The 21,344-nt window shown below is 52.4% G+C and overlaps 8 protein-coding genes across 8 annotated transcripts; 4 read left to right on the plus strand and 4 right to left on the minus strand.

Annotated features, from left to right (window-relative positions):
• Positions 1-6: 6 nt before the first annotated feature.
• Positions 7-3,612, minus strand: M409DRAFT_67675 (uncharacterized protein; the record flags this gene model as incomplete). The annotated part of the gene is made up of 1 exon (XM_033817507.1): positions 7-3,612. One exon carries the CDS (start codon positions 3,610-3,612, stop codon positions 7-9), a length of 3,606 nt encoding a protein of 1,201 aa, XP_033665896.1.
• A 677-nt stretch (positions 3,613-4,289) lies between these two features.
• Positions 4,290-6,370, plus strand: M409DRAFT_24909 (uncharacterized protein; the record flags this gene model as incomplete). Its single annotated transcript, XM_033807447.1, has 3 exons — positions 4,290-4,329; positions 4,385-5,283; positions 5,336-6,370. 3 exons carry the CDS (start codon positions 4,290-4,292, stop codon positions 6,368-6,370), a joined length of 1,974 nt encoding a protein of 657 aa, XP_033665897.1.
• A 35-nt stretch (positions 6,371-6,405) lies between these two features.
• On the minus strand, positions 6,406-7,991 carry M409DRAFT_24910 (uncharacterized protein; the record flags this gene model as incomplete). Its single annotated transcript, XM_033807448.1, has 3 exons — positions 6,406-6,976; positions 7,026-7,658; positions 7,711-7,991. 3 exons carry the CDS (start codon positions 7,989-7,991, stop codon positions 6,406-6,408), a joined length of 1,485 nt encoding a protein of 494 aa, XP_033665898.1.
• A 2,259-nt stretch (positions 7,992-10,250) lies between these two features.
• Positions 10,251-11,123, plus strand: M409DRAFT_56349 (uncharacterized protein; the record flags this gene model as incomplete). The annotated part of the gene is made up of 3 exons (XM_033813266.1): positions 10,251-10,292; positions 10,542-10,679; positions 10,965-11,123. The coding sequence occupies 3 exons, from the start codon at positions 10,251-10,253 to the stop codon at positions 11,121-11,123; spliced, it is 339 nt and encodes a 112-aa protein (XP_033665899.1).
• A 432-nt stretch (positions 11,124-11,555) lies between these two features.
• On the plus strand, positions 11,556-12,187 carry M409DRAFT_56350 (uncharacterized protein; the record flags this gene model as incomplete). The annotated part of the gene is made up of 2 exons (XM_033813267.1): positions 11,556-11,739; positions 11,973-12,187. 2 exons carry the CDS (start codon positions 11,556-11,558, stop codon positions 12,185-12,187), a joined length of 399 nt encoding a protein of 132 aa, XP_033665900.1.
• Positions 12,188-13,608: 1,421 nt separating this feature from the next.
• Positions 13,609-15,414, minus strand: M409DRAFT_24911 (uncharacterized protein; the record flags this gene model as incomplete). Its single annotated transcript, XM_033807449.1, has 6 exons — positions 13,609-14,082; positions 14,135-14,495; positions 14,549-14,604; positions 14,661-14,880; positions 14,934-15,288; positions 15,336-15,414. The coding sequence occupies 6 exons, from the start codon at positions 15,412-15,414 to the stop codon at positions 13,609-13,611; spliced, it is 1,545 nt and encodes a 514-aa protein (XP_033665901.1).
• A 922-nt stretch (positions 15,415-16,336) lies between these two features.
• Positions 16,337-18,480, plus strand: M409DRAFT_67678 (uncharacterized protein; the record flags this gene model as incomplete). Its single annotated transcript, XM_033817508.1, has 10 exons — positions 16,337-16,477; positions 16,527-16,660; positions 16,718-16,878; positions 16,928-17,016; positions 17,067-17,242; positions 17,295-17,494; positions 17,541-17,597; positions 17,652-18,018; positions 18,069-18,122; positions 18,177-18,480. The coding sequence occupies 10 exons, from the start codon at positions 16,337-16,339 to the stop codon at positions 18,478-18,480; spliced, it is 1,683 nt and encodes a 560-aa protein (XP_033665902.1).
• Positions 18,481-18,997: 517 nt separating this feature from the next.
• On the minus strand, positions 18,998-20,673 carry M409DRAFT_56353 (uncharacterized protein; the record flags this gene model as incomplete). Its single annotated transcript, XM_033813268.1, has 5 exons — positions 18,998-19,135; positions 19,186-19,387; positions 19,441-19,741; positions 19,797-20,567; positions 20,625-20,673. 5 exons carry the CDS (start codon positions 20,671-20,673, stop codon positions 18,998-19,000), a joined length of 1,461 nt encoding a protein of 486 aa, XP_033665903.1.
• Between the last annotated feature and the right edge of the window lie 671 nt (positions 20,674-21,344).

Consider the following 21,344-nt stretch of genomic DNA (forward strand, 5'->3'; position numbering starts at 1 on the left):
GTTATCTCAAGTCAAGTTTTGCTTTGCCCAAGCAACTTCTGCGACCAGAGCCTCCATCTGTGGGACAAGCTCCGGAATGCGAAAGGGTTTGGTGACAACTTGGTCCATGCCAGCATCGATGGCAATAGAGATCTGCTCATTTCGCGCATTGGCAGTCACTGCAATGACTGGAACATGGCCAGTGATTTTGCCGCTGAGTTGCCTCTCGCGAATGTGCTTTACACACGTCAGCCCGTCCATCGTAGGCATCTCGAGGTCCAGTAAGATTACATGCAACATTGTGTCTGAGGAACAGAATGTCGACTTCTCCAGGAAGTCCAAACATTCGCCGCCGTGGTTTGCGACATGCACGACACAACCCGCTCTCCTCAGCTGCTGCGACATGACCTTCTGGTTGACCAGATTGTCCTCTACTATGAGTACATGCATCTCAGTTTTGTGCGCGCCGTTGGTGGTCGGTGTAGGGACTTTCAGCTGCTGGGCCGTGGAGCTCTGGTCAGATTGCGGCTCGAATACTTCGCATATTGCCTCGCTCTCCTTCGTTTCGTGTCCCATTTGGTTGCTGACATTTTGGAGAACAGCGCTGCCTCGTCTACTGAAAGCCACCGGGCTGGCGGATGTGCTCGCAAAGCGAGTGACAGGCGGCCGCCTCGCCATCCTTGGAGAATCTGGTATCCACCGCTTCGCTTTGACGTAAAATGTGAAGACAGTTCTCTTTCCCTTCTCGCTCGCAACACCAATCTGCCCGCCTTGGAGCTCACACAGCTCACGAGAGATGAAGAGGCCGAGTCCACTACCACCATATTGCTTGTACGTTTTTGGCGAGGCCTGCGAGAAGCGTTGAAAGAGGACTTTCATCTCGTCCTCGCTCAACCCACGACCAGTGTCATAGACGGCAATCTGTAAGTATATATCCTCACCTTCGCCCCACTCGATGGCTGGAGTCCGTGCATGCCGCGCATGTCTGACGGGGACGAAGCTGATACCGTGATGCTTGCCGGAAGGAGCCTGGTAGGAGGCTCCCAAACAGACCTTGATTCTGCGTTCCGTGCTGTATTGCGTGAACTTGATCGAATTCGTCAAGAGATTGATGACGACTTGAAGCAGGCGGCTGGGGTCCAGAATAACCCAGTCAACACCTAATTCCTCGTAGGATGGCTCGATACAAAGTTGAGCATCGATGCCGGCTCGCGCAATCTCCGCCTCGTACATTTTCAATGCTTTCGTGACAAGCATGGGTGGTTGCACTTTCTCAGGTGAAATAACCAGCAGACTTGCGTCGAGTTTTGATAGCGTCAGAATGTCGTCCACAATGCGCTTTTGGTGCTGAGCACACAGAATGATCGTTTGAGCAGCATCGACGATCTCTTCCACCGTGCGTGCGGACAATGAGATCTCCTCATCGCGAAGACTCGACCCCGGTCCAGCAGCGTCAAGCGTCGACACGATCGAGTCTGCGCTTTGCAAGATAGCGCTCAGCGGATTGCGCAATTCGTGGGATGTCATATCGATGAAGTTTTCAGTCTGTCGTTTATTCTCTAGAGCGTCTTCAAGCCGTTGCGAGAGCAGTTGTTCGGAAAATTTCCGATGAGATATGTCTGTCAGCCATCCCTGAATGGTCGAGACTGAGCCATCTGCTTCGATCTCTGGGAAGGCAGTGGCCAACAGCCAACTTTCGCCTGACATCTCTTGGCCAGATTTGTCTGTCGACTTCCACGGCTTCTTCGAGCGATATTCGATTGTAATGGGAACCTTCTGTTCTTTGAGCACATCCCATGTTTCGATAAACCGATCAAGATCCTCTTCATGGACTTGCTCCTTCCATGCCGATCCTTCGGGCCTTTTGACAACGCTATCATCGGGAGGAAGGCCAAGCATGTCGAGATATGTATCATTGACGTATAAAGCCCTTCCTTCAGAGTCGAGCAGGAACATTCCAGTGGGAGAAGTCGCTGCCAGACGAGAGAACTTGGCCTCACTCCTCTCTGCCTTGAGAGTAGTCAGCTTCAGTTGTTGTGCCAACGCATTGTTAATATCGTCGGAAATCTTCTGCGTTCGACGATACTCCTCGGGCAAAGAGATCAAAGCTGCTGCCTTCTCAATGAACTCGATGGTGATCTGCAAGTACAGCTTGTACTCGGCGTTGATAGGAGCGCGGGGACACAGGCCTGTCACAAGGATGGCGAGTACCTCGCCTCCCGTAGTTGTTGACTTGATAGGGGAAATAATGGCTTTGCGCAACGAATCTCCGAATCCTCGACCAGGAACACCAGTGGCGAGTGATTCTGGTAGCGTGCCGTCTTCGGTGGAGACCATGATGGGACGGCCTCCTTTCCAAGCCTGTAAGCATGATGAAACCAGCCCTGGACCAGTCTCAATGTGCTCCAACAGTGCAAAGGTCTCCACCGCATCCTGGTGGTCGCTGCCCAGACCTACTGTGCCCGCTAGAACGGTCTTCTTATGTGGAGCGTTCGATTGAGACTCTGTTGATATGGACTCAGTTTCGTTCGTCTCAGGTACATCATCGACCACTGCGTAGAGCATTGCGAACGGTATGTCCACACTGGAAGACCCCAGGCTTTCAAGAACGGCGCTCCACAATTGGGGTAGCGTGCTCGCAGTCTCGATGTACTCAGTAAGAGAGCTTACAGCATTACGCCGACGCTCACCAGTCACACTTGTGGTCACCTCCGTGATTTCATCCAGGGCCCCCATCGCGTGGCCATCCAGACTGAGTACAGGTAGAAGGGTGAAGTCCCAGTAGGTCTCTTCGAGAAACCCATTCCTCTCGATCGACATGAGCGCACGCTCAACCTTGAGTGTTTCCCCTCGATAGGCAGTGCCGATCAAAGGCTCAATCTCGGGCCAGGCTTCAGAAAACGCAACTGAGGTGTGCTGTCCCATGCATTCCGGATGCTTTTTGCCAAAAAGCTGTACGCAAGCTTCATTGTAAAAGAATACCCAATGATCACCCCATACCAAAATACGTGGATTTGGATTGACCATGATAGCCATCACGTACTGGCGTAGCTGCATCGGCCAGGAATCCATTGGGCCTACTGCAGTGGAAGCCCAATCGACACTCCTCACGAAGTCCGTCCATGGAGATACGCTGGGGGTGTCGCTCCTTGTCCAATCCAGACATCGTTTCGAGGGCTCATATTCCGAGTCAAGAGCATCGCCGTTGACGTGACCATTCTGCTTCGACGGCACATCTCCGTTCGAGTATCCGTTACTATGCACCTTGACTCCTTGAGCGTTGAGCTCGAACGGACGCTGATCGATAATGTGTGCCCTGCCAACGACTGCAGTGGCGATGCAGTAATTCTTTGAAACTCTTGTCTGCCATCTTGCGCCAGATAAATGTCGGTTGTGAAGATCCCTGTCTAGTGCGAGGGTCCGCTTGAGGGCGCCTTGGAGATCCTCCAGCTCTTTCTCGGGACTTGGAAGGGTTTGGAACGCTTCGTTGCAGTAGACCGTCTCGCACTGCTCGCTCTCATGCGCCGGCACGCGCAAGATGGTGGTAGGGCTGTTGTCGACGCTGAGGAAATCGGCGAGGGCGCGTAGTTCGAGCGGCAGGTCCAGCAGGCTGCTTCCCAGTCTCTCATCCATTCTCGCGAGCGACAAAAGGCTCGATTCGCATGGCGCAAAAGCGCAAGGCTGCAGGCAAGTGAATGAGTCTGGGTGGGCGAGGGGGAGACGTCGTTGAAGGTTGCGCGGGATCGACCTTCCTTCCACAGCGAGCCGCTGCCACGCTGCCGCCGAACGCCTTCTAGACTCGGATCAGTCATCAAGTCAGGCACGGTCCATCAATATTTGATTGGGTTTTGATGCATCATCGACACCAGCAACACGTCAACTTTGACGGGACTCTGCGGTGTCCAGAACGGCACCTCCTGGACGAGAGACATCAACATTCCCCATATTCCAATGAGTTGGTTGGATCTGCGAGATGGCCGCGGCTGCCGGACAGATTATAACACGACGTGCGAGATGGCCTTGACATGGCCCATCGAGCCGTCCCACTCTCTTGGCAATGGATGATAATCGAGTCGCAATACGAATGCGATAGTCGTCGACGACGAAAGAGTGCATAGAAAGAAGTATGAGGACAGGTACACCTCGTGCCGTACCTGGGAAGCGCGCGCCCGGTGGAGCTCGAGATCTTGGCCGAGCTCTTACCTGTAAGAACTCCACCTCTGACTCGAGGATGACTACACTGTATCTGCCATGGGAAGACATCTCGTGAGCACAGAGACCCCTGACCCTTCTGAGAGCTGGAACACACTATGGCAGACAGACCAAAGCCAAAGATCAACAAGAGTCGATGTAACACTCCCACCCAAAGCTTACGCCACCAGATATGCTAATAATCAATCGTTAGCGGGCTGTAGTGCGTGCAAGAAGAAACGTATGAAATGTGATGAGACTTTGCCTCAATGCAGGAACTGCGTTCGTCGGAAACTGCAGTGCCCGGGTTACGAGCGACAGCTGAAGTGGTCGACCAAATATGAACGATTGCGCACTTCCAGGTCATCGAAGGAATCACAGGCCAATACCAAGCCTGTATTTGAGAAGACACTGGATGAAGCTGCTGCTGTCCTTGACCCAAAAGCGAGAGATTCAGAATGGACGAGTTTACAGAAGATTGTTCCGTCGAAAGGCCAGGATCCTGAGCGACGAATGGAGACTGCAAGCGTTTTGCCACCAGAGCCTGACCTGGACCAGGTCACTTCTTGTGAAGGCCAAATCGAGGTTCAGTTGCCGATACTTGAAGAAGACCGAAGACGCTTGAAAACTCATAACCATACCATTCTCGAGAGCATTGAGCAAGTCGATGCCTACGCGGATGTTAGCCCCAACGATGCCAGCACAGTCGAGCGCGTGGAGGTGCCAAAGATGGATCCGGCCTATCTGCAGTACATCTGGGAATACGTCTCCGACAACGATGATCATGCCGACAAGCTTGTGGCTCACTACTTTGACGTGATCTGTCAAGTCATGTCTTGCTTCGACTCGGCAAGTAATCCGTACCGGACTGCCATTCCACAGTCGCTCTCAGTGTCTCCGCATATCTTTGACTGCTTAATGACCATGTCCGCTGCCCACATGGCTAATTACCTCAACGAATACACTGTGGCGACGCTGAGATATCAGACGAAAGCAATGAGTAGTTTGCAAGAGGAGATGGCGAGTCTGGCGCTCACTGAACTTGCAACGGCCACTAGCTCCAAGAGCAGGTATCAGTTGCTCCTAGGTACTATCATACTTGGAATGACTTCGGTATGTTTCCTACATGATGAGCAATGATCTTGTAGCATTGACCTCTCTTTAGGCTTGGCACGATCCTACCGCATATTCACTGTCACACCTTAAAGGAGCTCGATCACTCTTCCAAGCTTGGTCCGCAGAGCAGAATCTTATTACTCAAGATGGCACACCCACTATTTTGAATCGCGAGCAGAGCTTCCTCGTCGGGTCCATGGCTTACTGGGAATGTCTCGCCTCCATCCTCATCGATCAATCACTGCAGAAGCTTGACTACCTGAAGCCTTTCTCCGAGCTTGCGGATGGTCAGCCAATTTATCCCAACTCCTGGACGGGCGTCTCGACACCGACCTTCATCTTCCTCGCCCAAGTAGGTGTACTCTTACGCCAGAAACGAGTTCTCGAGAAGCTCGTCCAGATCGACCGCGGCTGCCCGCTTGCAACCGGAAACAACTCTGGAATCCTCGCAGATGCTCGTCAAATACACGATCAGGTCCTCAACTATAACCTCCCTTCCATCGACTCAATGGAAGAAACGGGCGACCCAAACACCCCACTAAGCCATCTCTGCGACGTCGCAAAAGTTTACAGATTCGTGATCCTCCTCGAACTCTACCAAGCTTTTCCTACACTCCTGGAGTCAAATGCAGATCCTACACCCGCGGAACCACGAGCGAGAGAAACCATCTTCGACCTCGCCACCAGCGCCCTAACAATCCTCTCCAACATTCCCCGAACCTCAGGCGTCTTCACAGTCCTAAGCCTCGCCTACATTTCAGCTGGCAGCGCCGTTCAACTCGCCATGGCAGGTTCCAAAGCGGACACTACCGTACCGGGACGACTTGATCTCGACGCCGAACTAAACGAAGTTCGCCACAGCAAGACCGCCGTGCAATGGTGGCGTGACAATCTACGACAGCAAATCATCCACAGCCATAAGCGTCTTGGCATAGCTTCGCTTGGACGAGGTGCGAAGTTGGTGCAGGAGGTGTGGAATCGATCTGATCTGCAGGCGGAGATGGCTATAGGGCCCGATTCCGCTCCACACGTGCATTGGCTTGATGTCATGATTGAGCTTCGACTTGAGACACTATATGGATGAAACTCGCTCTACCTAAACACCGGGTTGATATATGCTCAATGGTTCCCACTAACGCTGGCCTTCTCCATCTCGAGAGCCTCCGCCACACGAAGTGCGCTCCTTCTACCCTGCTCAATCGCCCCATCAACAAAGCCCCGCCACCCATCCGACCAATCCGCACTAGCCATGTGAACTCTCTGGTGCGGCTTCTGCAACTCATCAAAATACTTCGTCGTCTGCCCTGGCGCGGCACAGAACCACGTCCCTTGCGCAAAAGGATCTTTCGCCCAGTGATGCGTCAGATAGCCACGAACAGAAGCATCCGACTTGAGCTGCTGGAAAGCCGAGATGACTCGCATGTCATCGCTGGGATCCGGAAGATGGCCGCTGTACCCGAACGCCACGCAGTGTGTTCCGTCGGGCTGGTCGGATTGCGTGCCATTGTGGTCCGTCATGGCGGTGAGAAAGTCATTGTCGCAGTCATCGACGGCACCCGAGCCCCACCCTGGTTGGACTTGGTCGATATGGAAATGGTACTTGGTGCCTCTGTTGATATGGCCTGCCTCGAACGCTTCTTGTCGAAGAACACTCATTGGAGGATCGAACTCGACATCTTTGAGACAGTTGCTGTCGATCGTCAGTATGTGAGTCGTAAAGCAGCCACAATAGCACTCACAGAGGAATAGTGCACACAACTCGGCGTGCGGAGATCACCTCTCCAGCGTCCACGCAAACTTTCACCTCATCTCGACTCTGCTCGATCCTCTTGACGCAAGTACCAAATAAGCGATCTCCATTATACTCCGCAAGAACCCTCCTCGCCAAACCCGTCATCCCACCCTCTCCAATCTTAAACGACCCCACCGCCGCCCCAAACCCATCCATCGTATACCCAGACAACGCCCACCACTCCAGCACAGACGTAAACGCCAGCTGCTCCCCAGGCGCTAATCCAACAGACTCAAAGGTAACCTCGATGAGATCTTTGTCCTCATCCGACCAATCCAACTGCTCCAACCGACCGCGTATACTCAAATGATCGTACTTCTTCCATGGCTGGGCTCCCGCTCGAGAGGGGTCGTGCGGGAAAGGCATCAATTCGTGGGCGGTCTGGCCGTCGATTGTGAAGAACTCGGCGATTAGACGGGTTTGTTTCTCTGCGAAGGTTGGCAGGTCGACGGCTTCAGCGGGCTTCGTGGAGCCACGCGGCCTTTGGAATATATTTTCGAGGGCGACGCTGCCGGAGATGGTCTTCAGTGAGGTATGTAGACCGTAGCGCGAGATCTCGCTGTAGACGTGGGGTTGGGCCCTTCGTGTGTCAGTACTCCTCAATATCGAACATGTTTGCTGTGGTGAACTACCAGTGCACCCAAGTCCCGCCCATCTCGTATTCCTCACCCCAAGCTTTGGCTGTCCAGGTCCGGCCACCAATTCTATGGCGGGCTTCGAGGAGTAGGACACTCAGATTTGTGGTTTGGGAGAGATCTCGAGCGGCGACAAGGCCTGCGAATCCTGCGCCGATGACGATGACATCGTATGAGGACTTTATGCGAGGGCTACCGGATGTAACAGCGTCGGTGGTCAGGCCATCATAGTGGCCTTCGCTGCGGGTATAGATATGGCCTTCAGTTGTACGAGACATGTCGTTTGCTGTTCGGTCTTCTGCTATAGTCCACGAACACAGCTCCGCACCTCGTCTATCGTTTACCCCTTATACCCATACTTCCTCACATTTTTACCCCATGCAGTCTAGACGACGCTCAATTCTTTGCCCAGAACACTGCCCTCGTCTCTTCACGAGCTTTCCCGAGCCCCTTGTCGCAGCCTTGCGGCACTTTTTGCCCTAACTCGGTATCGCTTCGGGGCCCGCGGGCCCGTTGTCTTGAGCACATGGCTCGGCTAAGGTAGAGAGAGTGCCAGCGGCGTGGGGGTGGGATGAGAGCGAGGCGGATTCGTATGGAGCACCTGTGACATGCTTCTATGGGGTCTGCAGGGCCCTCTCGAGGTCATGATCTGGAGCATCTGGGTCTCAGCGGATGGCGCTGGTCTTGGCAGGCTCCAGTGGTGTTCCATCGTATGAAGACATCGAGAATAGGGACATCTATCTCCCACTGTGACTGTAGCTCTCTTCTTTGGTGGTGCTCGAGGATCTGGACTATGGTTGCGTTTACTCGTTGTGCGTCTCGCCGTCGACAAGCTTTCTCTGGATTGGGTTCAAATGTCGGACTTCGCAGGTCGGGAGAGCGCATTCAAGACCCCTGAGACTCTCGAATTTCGGCCTTTTGGCCTCAGCGAGCCTTGGAGCTTGGCCGAGCGGTGCTCGACATGAAGTTGCTGCCGTCACCGATGCAGCTTTTGGTGGTGTGTTTCTTCGGGCTTGAGATCAGGCTGCAGTTGTACTGGAACAAGTGGAGTCGTCTATTCGCATGAATTGTTTGAATTTCTTGCAGTGCGTTTCAAAGGTGCAGCAGAAATGGCGGCGCTGTCCTGATGGCAGGAGGTAACAACTGCCTCAGGCTCACCTCCCCTCAGGCTAGTAGGGTTGTTGGGGTAGCATAAACTGGTGGGATTTCTGGCTTCATGGTGGCGATGTGCTTGGAAAAGCAGCACAACACATTTTCAGACGTTCATGCTTTTTGTATAGACTTATATGAATTATTAAATAATACCGTATGAGTTTTACGGCTATTGTATATCTCTATGTCGAGTAATGCTACTTTTCTCACTTTGGCGGCTCGGATTCTAGCTTGAACAGAAAAGTGACCATGCGTCCGCTTGTAGACACCACTACTGTTATGAACATGGACGTAGATCATACCAAAATTTCGTTCATGGGCAGTATAGGAGCCCAGAGGCCACACAGCGACGTCTATACCATCCCATACTTTTGCTGATATGCGTACCTACCGTCGCCAGACTGGCCAAGGCTGCCTCGAGACCTTCTAGGGAGACTGCCGCTGCTGCCGGAATGACAGAATCCCCATCCAGTCTTCAACAAGCGGAAGCGATATGAGTGAGTGTAGAAAGAGTACATTCTCATTGCATTCATCACTTGTATTCTTGCCATACTAATCTGCCTCGCCTTCCTCGCAGCTGCGCGGATAAGGCAAGCTTGCCAAGCCGAGCTGCAACAGTGCTCTCCCAGATTTCTGCCCCATCCCAAAGCCATATACCATGACACTCGAGCAGCACTCGTTGGCGTGATCGAGGTCAGAGTCGGAGAGATGGTTGTTTCGAAATTCATTCACTTGGAGCGGAAGCGCCCGCAAGCTTCGGCCCGGAAAGCCGATCGATCGGGCCGAGTGATAGCCGACTTCACCCTTCCCCTTTCGAACGAGCGATATTCGAGCACACTTCTGGCAGTCGCTCAATATATGTGAAAATTGACATTGCTATCAATTCTCAACACGATAGATGTGACGCAATGTTTTGCGCAGGTTCGCGCTGACTGCAATGCGCACAATTGGCGTTGCGGATTAACTTTTCCACGGGAAGGCTTTAGGGGAAGCCGTGCGGCCCTGCGTCCGAGCGCTCTCAAGCCCGCATAACTGCTTTGGGATGGAATTTCCAGCTTGGTTGCTTGCTGCTGCTGTCGCCGCCGAGGCCGCTTCTGGTGATCTCGTCTTGCGTCGTGAGAAACAGGTGAGGAAGCATGAAACCGGTCGTTGTCTCTGTCGTTCTGACGTATGCCACGCCGCTGATCTGTACTACTGACAGTTTTTTGCTGCATCTTTTCCGAGAATATGCACGAAAATCTGCCTGCTTTGATTCAGAAGAAAAGCTTCTCGCTCACGCAAGGCGCGCGCATGGACAATGCCGTGCTGCGCGCAGAGAAACAACCGTAGGCTCAACTGACTTACATATAGCGCTGAAATTCATTTTGGCTGCCAATGCGCTCATGATGTGCTGTAAACAGTACTTGAATTCGCGCAAAATGAGCAAAGTGAGTGATCGTACGATGCAACGGGCCTTTTGCACTGCTCGACTGCATACATGTGAGTCTGGCAGGCTGCTTGATGTGAGAAATCTCGACAGTACGCAGGTGAGTCACAGTTACCAGCCTGAGACATCCGGCTGTCGCGCTGAAGCGGCTTGCGTGATCCAGATAGAGTTCGACGTACCAATGTGCGCCGGAATTCACAGCCTGAAACGGCTGAGAGCCCCGCTGAAACAGCTTGCGTGATCTGGATAGACTTCGCCGTATCAATACGTCCCAAACTCCAGAGCAGGCTCGCTGAACATCGCCCGGAGCCTGGCCTCGACCTACGCTTACTCTACACCCAGCCTTGTTGGACGATCTCCCCGCACCCAAACAATGTACCCCTCTGCGGTATGCAGCGGAAGTCGTGTTCGTCGTGTTTCTGCGAGCGGGCGAGGAGTTCTGCGTGATAAGAGCGCTTCGCGCGCAGAGTTTTCAACATAAATATTCGCTCCTCTCCCTCTTCTCTTTCTCTTCCTTTCTTCAACTGACAACTGTGCTAGGTGAGTGAAGCACAATCTTCTCACTCCCCTTTGCACTCACCCTCCCCTCCCTACCCCTTCACTCACCCTCGTCCCTCCTCATCATCATCACACTCACCTCACCCGCTGTTCACATTGACTGACGTTGTCTCAGGTACTTGCTCGTGGCGACTTCTTACAACAAACTCAACAACCAAGCTTCATCCAACATGTTTTGCTTGCCGATTACCCGCCTTCTCCACAAGGTGAAGCGAGCTTTGCGCTTGAAGCGCAAGGGCCGGAACATGTCGAAGTTCACGGACCCTCTCGGTAGGGTGTGGGAAGTGCGCGAGTACTGATGGGTGGTGGAAAGAAAAATCTCCTTGTCTGTTTTCCCAGTTGTACTGGAGGGTGAACCGTAAGACCGCATTTATGCGCAGGGGATGCCTCTGGGAGAACTGGGAGTCACTGTCCCTCCGACACCGAAACGTAAGACTCAACGAGCAGTGGAGCGTGTAGGTTGGGGCAGGGGCAGCTCGCTGACGATCCACGGGCTTCACGCGCCAGCGAGTGTGAGTAGCCTCTCTGAGGTGAAACCAACAGTGGATCTTGTGTATGTTAGAGTAGATAGATCTTGTATGCAACAGACTTGTTCCCTTCCTTCCACCAGATTGATCACTTCGCCCCGCTGTCCGTCTTCACCTCATCGTCGCTGCCAGGCTTCCGCCACCGCCCGCTGTGGCGCTGTCTGCCAGGTGCCGCTGCCATGTCTCCTCGTGGCCATGAAGCAATATTCGCGCAGTTGATATGTGTTCGGCATCTCGTTCTCATCATCATTGCCGCTGTAGACTTCGTCCCTTGTGAGAGTCTGTGTCTGGGGCATCGCGAAATTCGCTCGCGTAGGAGGTGCCAGGCTGCGATCTCACGCCGCGCAAACGTGCAACGTGATGGTGAGTATTTCGCGTGTATTCAAGGATTGTGTATGGCTCGAAGATGGCTGTGATGCGATATCATGCTTGTCCTTACCTGCGCCGCCGCTGCCTCGTAGGCGGCCTCAGCGTGGCAGGCATGCCCATGCGGCGGCGTGCGCCCATGCGCTCTTACCACCTCGATTGCCATCACCCCGCACAGTGGCATGTTCATCTAGTGGCACTCACGTTAGTCATATTGCACGATGAGACAGTCAATTGTCCTGGCGGACTGATCGCGCCGTCACGCGCGCTCGCGCTCGAGCGCATGTCCCGCGACCACGACACACCAAAGGACCTACACCTTCAGCCGTACCGCGACATCACCACTGCCATTTCCACAAGCGCAAGGCCACCGGGCTTCAATCTCACAGACCCAGTCAGCAGGCTGCGAGTGGGCGATACAAGGCAAGGCTCCAGGGCGACGTGAACTGACTACCACCGCGGCGCCCTCGGAACAGCACCAGTCTCCTCCTCACTACCACGCGGCGATTTGAGAGATAGTACATGGCTTCATGCGCCGCGTGCGCTGATACACACTATGCGAACATACACGATGCCTCGTTGCCTCGACGAATATGCGTCACGTGACTGTCAAGACCCACGCCAGTAGCACATCACGTTCACATCGACGGCGACATACAACGAGGCGATATGAACAGTATCCTCTATATATGAGCACACATGGAAGAGACAGCTAAAGCAAGAGAAGTTTAAAGGCTTGGTCAGTCGTTCCAAGGAGAGAGGAAGATAGGAGTATCGCGATGAGCCTCATAAGGCTGAGCCTGGCATCTTCTTACATGTGCATATCGTTGCGCCTTACCGACTCACTAAAAGGTCAAAGACCGCCTTTCATCCCGTAGTCGACAGCAACCAGCGACTCTGGCAGCCGGAAGAGTCTCGCGTCACCCCTCTTCTCTCCTCTAATCATGGTTCACTCCACGTAGTGCATTACTGACGAGACCACTGTTGCAGGCAGAACGGCTGAGAAGACTACATCATGCACCCACTTCTCCGAGAAGGAGTACAAGGAACTATCGTCAAACAACAGTAGACCTTGTTGCAGAAGCTCGACGAGATCCTGGGCGGCAACCAAAAGATCCCGAGTCGGCAGGATGAGCATGTGCGCCTATTAGGGTATCGAGCGCATCAGTCCATAACGATGGACCCGAGAGACGCAGCGTCGGCGACGCTGCTCGAGCACGGTCTGTTCCCAGAGCGCGACATTCCCTCAGATGCTTCAAGACTCTGCGATGTATCACCTTGCCTGCATAACACCGTGACGGTGACGAGACTACGACACGGACGATACTAATTCAACCCTCCATGATATGACTGCGTTCGAAGCCATTACCATCACTCGTCTCATGGCTGAAAGGAAAGAGAAGCAGGCGTCAAGATGGGAGAATACGAGTCTATACCCAGGAAATTGACGAGGAGTCGGCCACTCATGGGCGTAACTCCGGGTTTGACAAGCTCATCGAGGAAGAGAGATACCCGGGGAGAGCCAAACCGCGTGCCATGCCGCGATCAAATGGGATTTGCCTCTGAGCACACCCGGACCAAACCTTTCGTGTTTCATCCCTCGAACGAGACGGGATACTCAATAACTTGCTGGCAAGGGTTCGGTCATGGGATACTGACAGCTTATCCCGATTCTGCCTCAGGAGAGCCAGAACCAGTCACAGCCACAAATCCTTGAAAAGGTACAAAGATCGAGAGACTGCAAAACAATTCGATTTGACTCTATCGGGTATATATCTGTCACGGATGCAGCACAGACACCCATGTAGAACCCCCCCTCGCTTGGATTTCGAGCCTGGCACCCTCTTGCAAGCTCGAAGTACGCCTTCATAACACCTTCACGCTCTCGTCAACAGTAGAATTCTCATATTTCTCCTCCAGCACCGAGTCTGCAGGAGACCGTGGCCTCACTTCCCTCAACGCCCGAAACCCGCCTCGAATGCTGTCCGCCTCGAAGCCCTTGGCACGCAGCACACTCGTTGCCACACGAGCAGTATCACCATTGTAGCAGACACAGAGCAACTTCTTCCCTGCAAATTGAGACTGCAGGTATGACTGCGAGAAGAGCGATTCCAGCTCGCACCACTGCTTGTCCAATAGCTCGGCTTCAAAGAATGGACTCCTTGACCCAGAGTCCAGGGTTTTCAGTGAGATGTTGATCGACGGGGTTAAGCTGTCTTGAAGATTGTCTTGCTGTCTCCGAAGATCGACAACAAGAGTGTTCTCTTTCAACGGGACGGCATCTGAGGGAGGGAGCTCCCACGCCTCATCGTAGCGATGGAGATCGACTTTGGTGAGATGCTATATTTCTGTCAGCAATGCGTCCAACTCCAAGATGATTTTCTGGGCTTACCTCGTTGGTGATTGGTGGGAAAGCTTCTGGCCCGAGTTTCGAGAAGTACTCGTTGATGTATTGATAGGGGAAATCACAGCACAAGAAGACGCAATGGACCAACCCGTCAGCCTCCGCCATCTGCTGGAGCGTACCGGCGGCTTTTCTCTTCTCCAGCAAGCTGTAAAGGCCTTGGAGATTGAACCCTGAGGAAGGGCCGCAGAGGATGCCATTCCGACACAGCCGTAGCGAGAGAGTGTAGGAGTCATGAGATCCGACATGCTCAATGTGGTCGACGGACTGCCTCCACGGGAATTCGACAGGTGCGAGGAGGGAATATGATCTTGGGCCAGGAACACGATCACCCGGTGCGGTGCAGACGCTGCCAAACATCGTCAGCAGGCGAGACAGAACAGAGGATTCAGTCAGGCTTACCCTAGCCTGAAACAAGATGGCTTTGCAGTGGCGAAATAGTGCCCAAGTCCAGTCGCCTACAGGAAGCATCATCAGGACTGCACAAATTCATCGCCGCTAAATCTCGACCTACCGTTCCACTGGTCCCCATTCCAACAGCAAGCACGCTGATTTCTGGCAGTTGCTTCATGATCTGAGGCCCAGTCCACTTCACATGGGCTTGCCAATTTGCATCGTTTTCATACTGATTTGGATTGACGGTTGACTTGGATTCCATGGCTTGGCTGCGAGCCCATTGGATACCACCGCGTTCGTCAGTTGGCTCTGGCTGTGATGGGCCTCCGAATAACGTTCTGCTCGTGGTCAGTCGCACAGAATTATCCAGAAGGACCTCTTACGAACGTACAGGTTTAATCCAAAGAACTGCATGAGTTTGAGCTTTGCCTCGCTGGTCTTATTGGAAAGATATGCATGCGTGTTGTCGATACCGTGGAAGACCCTGGCTACGAGAGACATCGATATCACTGTCGAGCCTGAGCTGTACTCGACAATTTTGTCGGTCTCCTCTGGCACCACTTCTTTCGCCAACAAGTTCATTGCCGGCATACATTTAACGTTATTACAAGGATGCGAAGACATCATCTTTGCGTAGATGCGAACTCCATCTTCGTAAAAGGGATTGAGGTCCGGGGAGCTGATCTCGACCAGCGGCAGCGGTGGTGCACAATCTGGATCGAAGTATTGCTTCAATGCATCGGGTCCTGAGTAAGATTAGTTCGGAGTCTGATATGGTTTTCTGACGCCTCACCTCTGTAGACGTTTCGCGGGTTGACATTTGAGATCTTGTGCTTGTTGTTCACACTTGAAGTTGAAGTCAAATCCGGCATGTTGGAAAGGAACTGTGTCATTGTCAAATGAGAGACGTTGGTGCAAGCTTCCGCTGCGAGACCCTCTGAGTATATGAACCTCACTCTCATTCATCACGGGTGATGTTCACTGCATGGGTGGGAGAATAATTTGCCTGCAGGCTGACGAACATGGCAAGTCCAACTCTGGAGCACGGACTTTGATGGTCAACATGCAACGCTGTACAATGTCGAATACACCACATGCAGGGCAGCTCTCCACACCGTCGATGCCGCCATGAAGGATCATCAAAGTCCGTGGAAAAGGCTGAATGCGTGTGTGGAGGTCACACTGACGGATCAACCGCCAACTCCCCTATTTCGGTCACATTGCCGGTCAAGTCTGCATATAATAGAACACATTTTACGTACATGGCTGTGCATTTTTTGAGTGCTTGCGGCATGCAATCACTGTAATGGTTCCCAGCTATAAGCCTTGGCAAGCATGCCCAGACATGGGTGAGGACCTTGATGAGCAAGTTTGCTCACTTTGACCTGCACGATCGTCACCTTGCTTCAAAAACTTTCATCGAGCCATTCAAACCCTATGCTAATAGCGTGGAAGTGACGTGCTGCTAGAGCGTTTCATGAGGCTCGTTGTGGAGATGGTTCTAATGGTATGTGGTAACAGGATGGTGCACCTCGGGCTCTTCGAACAAGGCCGGAGGCCTTCGGGGTCGCTCATCCCATGTCGGTGAGAGTTAGGCCCTCTGTGCTGTGTCTTGTTGAGCTTCGTCGCACAGCTGACTTGAATGGGTGACCGAATGGGACATTATTCGTCATCGCTGAGGACACTGGCAAAAAACGCTCGTCTTGGTGTTTTCCCACTGCATATTAACATGACCACTTTAAATCTGTGACGATCAACTCTTTCTCTGATTGCCATATCTAAGACGACATCATCATGGATCGCGACGCTCGTATGGAAGATGAAAAGCGGGCGAACCAGTCTCAGACGGGGTCAGAGAACAGCCTCGAGAGTGAACGGAAACCGTACGAGTTCAACGAACAAACAAACTACGTTCCAACGTCCACGATCATAACGGCATGTCAGAGAGCTGGATTCCATACGAGCTTCGACTGACGAATTACAGATATTTCTTGCTTGCTCTGCTGTCGACTTTCTGGCACTTATCGACCAGACCACCCTGGCAGCCAGTTTGACGATTGTGAGCAACGCCTTGAATGCAGGAGATGAGCAGGCATGGATTGCAAGCGCCTACTTCGTGTGAGTACTGTTCCTACCAGGTGCGGATTGACAAGATAGTAGTTGACGAGCAAACAGTACCTCAACTTGCTTCCAATTACTCTACGGAATGCTGAGTGATGTGCTCGCACGAAAGTTCGTCTTACTGATCGGACTCGGAATCTTCTTCATCGGGTCGTTGGGAGCATCTTTGTCTCAGACATCAATCCAGTTGATCGTCTTTAGAGCTCTCACGGGAGGTCAGTAGGAATTTCACAGCGACTGATTTCGCGGCTGACACTTTCAAAGTTGCGGGCGGTGGCCTGGTCACCGTTGCTCAGATGATTGTCTCTGACATCGTACCTCTGAGAGAAAGAGGAAAGTATCAGGGCATTCTTGTGAGTCCCTCTTTTGCAAGTATATCGTATCGCGGCTGACATTGCCGTAGGGTGCAGTAGTCGCGCTTGCTCATGCCATCGGTCCCCTTGTTGGCGGTGCACTCGCTGCGTCTGACCCGTCAGGCTGGCGTTGGATTTTCAGAATGAACATGCCTCTTACAGTGTTGACAACTTGCTGTGCAATCTGGCTGATGCCATTGAAGAAAGTGGAGGGCGATTGGAAACTGTGAGTGATAGCTCACATAGTCTACCGGTTGCGTATGCTGACGATATTACAGCAAGCTGAAAGCAATCGACTGGATTGGTGCCCTTCTCTCTCTTGGCGGCACGACTGTGCTTGTCCTGGGTCTCACATGGGGAGGAGCTCAGAAGCCCTGGAATTCAGCTGCTGTAATTGCTTCCATCGTGGTCGGCTTCTTCGTTTCCGTTGCGTTCGTACTTTGGCAGTGGAAAGGAACAAAACACCCTCTTGTGCCTCGTGAGTATCGAATCTACTCCTTGACAGCCTGTACTAACACTCTCAGTGCACATATTCAAGTCTAAGATTGTGAACGGGGCTTGTCTTACCATGGCTGTTAATGGTATGTTGGCGCTCGATGCCAAATCATGACCAAACTATGCTGACTGACTCGAAGGATGGAACTTCCTCGTCCAAGTGTACTACATCCCTTCCTTTTACCAGCTGGTCTACGACTACTCGGCTGTAAAGTCAGCATCCTTACTTCTGCCCATCACCCTGATGCAGACTGCGGCCAGCACACTCTCCGGGCTTGTCGTACACTGGACTGGCCGCTACAGAGAAGCCATACTCTTCGGGTGGGCTTGCTGGGCAATTGGCCTTGGTCTTTTCTCGACTCTGTCCGGTCACTCAGACCTTGGCAAGCAAGTCGGCTATGCTTTGCTGACGGGTGTTGGTGTTGGCTGTACGTTGCAGCCGGCACTAGTTGCTATCCAGGCGGGTGTGGAGAGACGGCAGATGGCTGTTGTCACTTCCTTTCGAAAGTGAGTGTCGATGATGCTTTGGCGAAAGAAACGTACTGATTGTCGACAAGCTTCGCCAGAAACTTCGGTGGCACAATCGGCCTCGCAGTTGCAGGGACTATCCTGTGAGTATTTGTTCCTTCGTCACCATTGCTGCCAATGCTAATAACGTTGTGCAGAAACAACCTCGTCAGAAACTCAGTCACCTCTCTCAACATCGATCCCAACGACACAGCAATAATCTTAAAATCTCCAGAAGCATACTTCTCTAGCCATTCAGGGGCCGAGGCGGATCGGATCCAACAAGCAATCATTCCAGCTTACCGTAAGGGTTTTCGAATCATATTCCTTATTGGTGCTGCGTTGGCCGCGGTAGCTTTCGTCGTTGCCTTCTTCCTCATGCCACAGATCGAGCTGGATAGGGCTGATGACCAGAAGCTTAAGGAGGAGGGAAAGCGCTGGAAGGAGGATAATAAGGCGTAGCATAGAACATGGTTGGTGTGCAATTATCCAGTCATCTAGATACATTGGCAATGTAGATTCATTGCCTTTACCCGCCGGTGGTGTTTGAGTGGGCCAAATAGTGGGCGGCAGTTCAACCAGAATCTGATGAATCAGCCCGTACAAAGACAATGTCTGCTCTGTTCCTGTTGAAGCCTCCGAAATGTCTTCAAAATAGTGGTCACGAGATGGGAGCTCGTCCATTTGCTCGTTATTCGGCCAATGCCGGCCTCATGATTCCACCTTGAACGTCCCTACCTGCTGTCGTTCGTCTGTGACATATCATTTTCTTCTCAATGCAACAAAATCGCTTTGTTGCTGCCAGGAAGAAGTTCGAAGTGCAAGAGGCTGATTCATACCGGATGTCTGCCTGAGGCGTCATAAAGCCTTGGCAATCACATGAAAATTGCATATCACATATTGCAACGGTACACTGCTGACGCATGAGACGTAGTTGCCTTCGTCCAAGATATTATGCTCGAGCAACTCTGCTGATTTTTCAAGCGGTGCAGTTCACTCGCTCAATGACAGCGACTTCGAGCTCCTTTTCTGCTCTCGCTGCGCCCTCGGGGTCTTGTAATGCGTGTGGAACCAATTGATCGCCAAAGAGTTCGTCCATTTGTTCCAGAGTACGGCCCTAGATATGAGGTTAGACAGTATCGAGAGCTTTAAAGCTCGGGGGCATACCTTGGTCTCTGGGTAGAAGGATATATAGCAGCACATTGACACCAGATTCAGAGCAAAGAAGAGGTAGAAATAGCGGAAGCCAATTGCCGTCAGAGCTTGCGGGCTGAACTGCGCAAAGACAAGGTTTACCAGCCAGTTCGTAAAAGTTGAACAAGCATTGCCAAGGGCTCTGACTTCGACAGGAAAGATCTCGGCTGGGTAGCTAAGAAAATGTCAGCAATCTCAACCTTTCGAGAAGTCTTCATGTATGCTTACACCCATGAGATGATGCCAAGTGGCGTGTAGAAGAGAGAAAAGACGAAGTTCATAGCCACCATAGCTCTGAGTTGGTTGTGGTTGTCCGGGTTCAAGTGTTGTGACATGGCCGCATTGGCAACCAGTGCCGCCGCCAGACCAGCAGCTGAGACGATGAGTGGCTTGATACGACCGACCTTGTCCACCAGAAGCAGTCCGATGGTACAGTATACAACAGAGAGTGCTCCGCTGATACCTATGATCATCAGAGAGGTTTGAGTGGAGATGTTGAGTATCTCATAAATTCGGGGACCATAGTAATCTGCAATACGATATTAGTGGACAGGGCGGCTGCTTTCGGTGTTGCTGGAACGTACTGATGACATTGATACCAGACAATGGACCAAATGCTTGAATACCGCACCCAAGGAGTAGCCGTTTGAACCAGGACCGCTTCGTGAAAATGGTCGTCCATGAAGTCTGATTGTGGAGGCGATCGGCGGCAATAACGTCTTGAATCTCACGTAGTTCAAGCTCAATGTGTTCGGTTGATGAGCCACTTCGAAGTTTGCAGAGAGCAGCATGAGCGTCCTCGATCCTATCTTTCTCCATAAGCCATCTCGGCGACTCTTGTAAGAACCAGATGCCGCCGAGCAGTATAAGAGGCGGGGTGCATTGGAAAGCCAAAGGGAAACGCCATTGGACCGAAGTGGATGTGAAAGAGAGTCCATAACCCAGCCATTGAGCTACAAGGAAGCCCCAAGATAGAAACCATTGGAGTAGTCCAGATTGTAATCCTCGGTACTTGGCCTCGGAAAGCTCAGCAGCATATAGTGGAATGGTACTAGTGAGCATACCAACAGCCATGCCTGCGATGAAACGACCGATCATCAACATCGACATGGCCACGGCGCCGCCTTGAAGTGCACCTCCGAGGACAGAGATAACTGAGCCAACTGCTATTGTATATTTGCGGCCTAACTTGTCTGCGAAGAGCATGTTGATGATTGTGCCGAGCACGGCGCCTCCTTGAAAGCAGGAGACGATTCCACCAGTAACTTCATCGGAAGGATTGCTGAAGTAGTCGACAAAATGAGGTTGAGCGATGGTCGAGGTGATGATGCCAGAGTCATAGCCGAAGAGAAAGCCTGGAAGAGGTCAGAATTCAATAAGGTGTCAGAGACTCAAGCGTGTTATCGTCTTACCTCCTATGGCGAGAAAGGCGCTGGAGAAGAGAGTTGTCGCCTTCCCCATCGTGTATTTCTGGTATGATTCCTAGCTTGGAGAGAACCTGGGGCAGGAGTGTGGAGTCTCCACGAGCAGACTGCAGCTACTTAATGCCATCTCCATGCTGCTGGAATGGATACGCGGTAGGGGCACATGGCCTTTCTCGTGGCGCTTAGATCCATTGCTTTGACCTGAGAAGGTTGGTGTCCTCGGTTCATCTCGCGGTAATCTAGCCCGATGCTAAGGCGCAGGCATTTGCCAATGTCTGGGCCGTTGGTTCAAGCGTTGGAGGTGAAGTCGATGAGGAAGGATCAAACCACGGCTTCTGGCTTCGGCAAATATAATTGCGCCTCTGGCTGGATACCGTTCACTTTCCCAAGAAACTGTGTGACATCGCGATATCTGGACCCGATCGAAAGGATTTCAGAGAGAACAAGACCAATGTGGCGAAAGTATAGCGGTATATACACCTGCCGAGGACCGAAGAAGCCCTAAGCGCCACCGCCCCCTGATCCCCTCACTTCTCTTTCCTCTGTTTGACCCAGCAACAACCGAACCACCTACACAGCATGGCGATTCGAACCCACTGCAATGATGCAAATTCAAGAGCCATTGCAAAATGCACGTTGAGGAGCTTGCGGTAAAGATGAACACTTTGGACGTCGACAAGAGGCTAAAGAGCTGCTTCTCGATGCAAA

Source organism: Zasmidium cellare (assembly GCF_010093935.1).
Source record: "Zasmidium cellare ATCC 36951 unplaced genomic scaffold M409scaffold_24, whole genome shotgun sequence".
Classification (NCBI taxonomy): Eukaryota; Fungi; Ascomycota; class Dothideomycetes; order Mycosphaerellales; family Mycosphaerellaceae; genus Zasmidium; species Zasmidium cellare.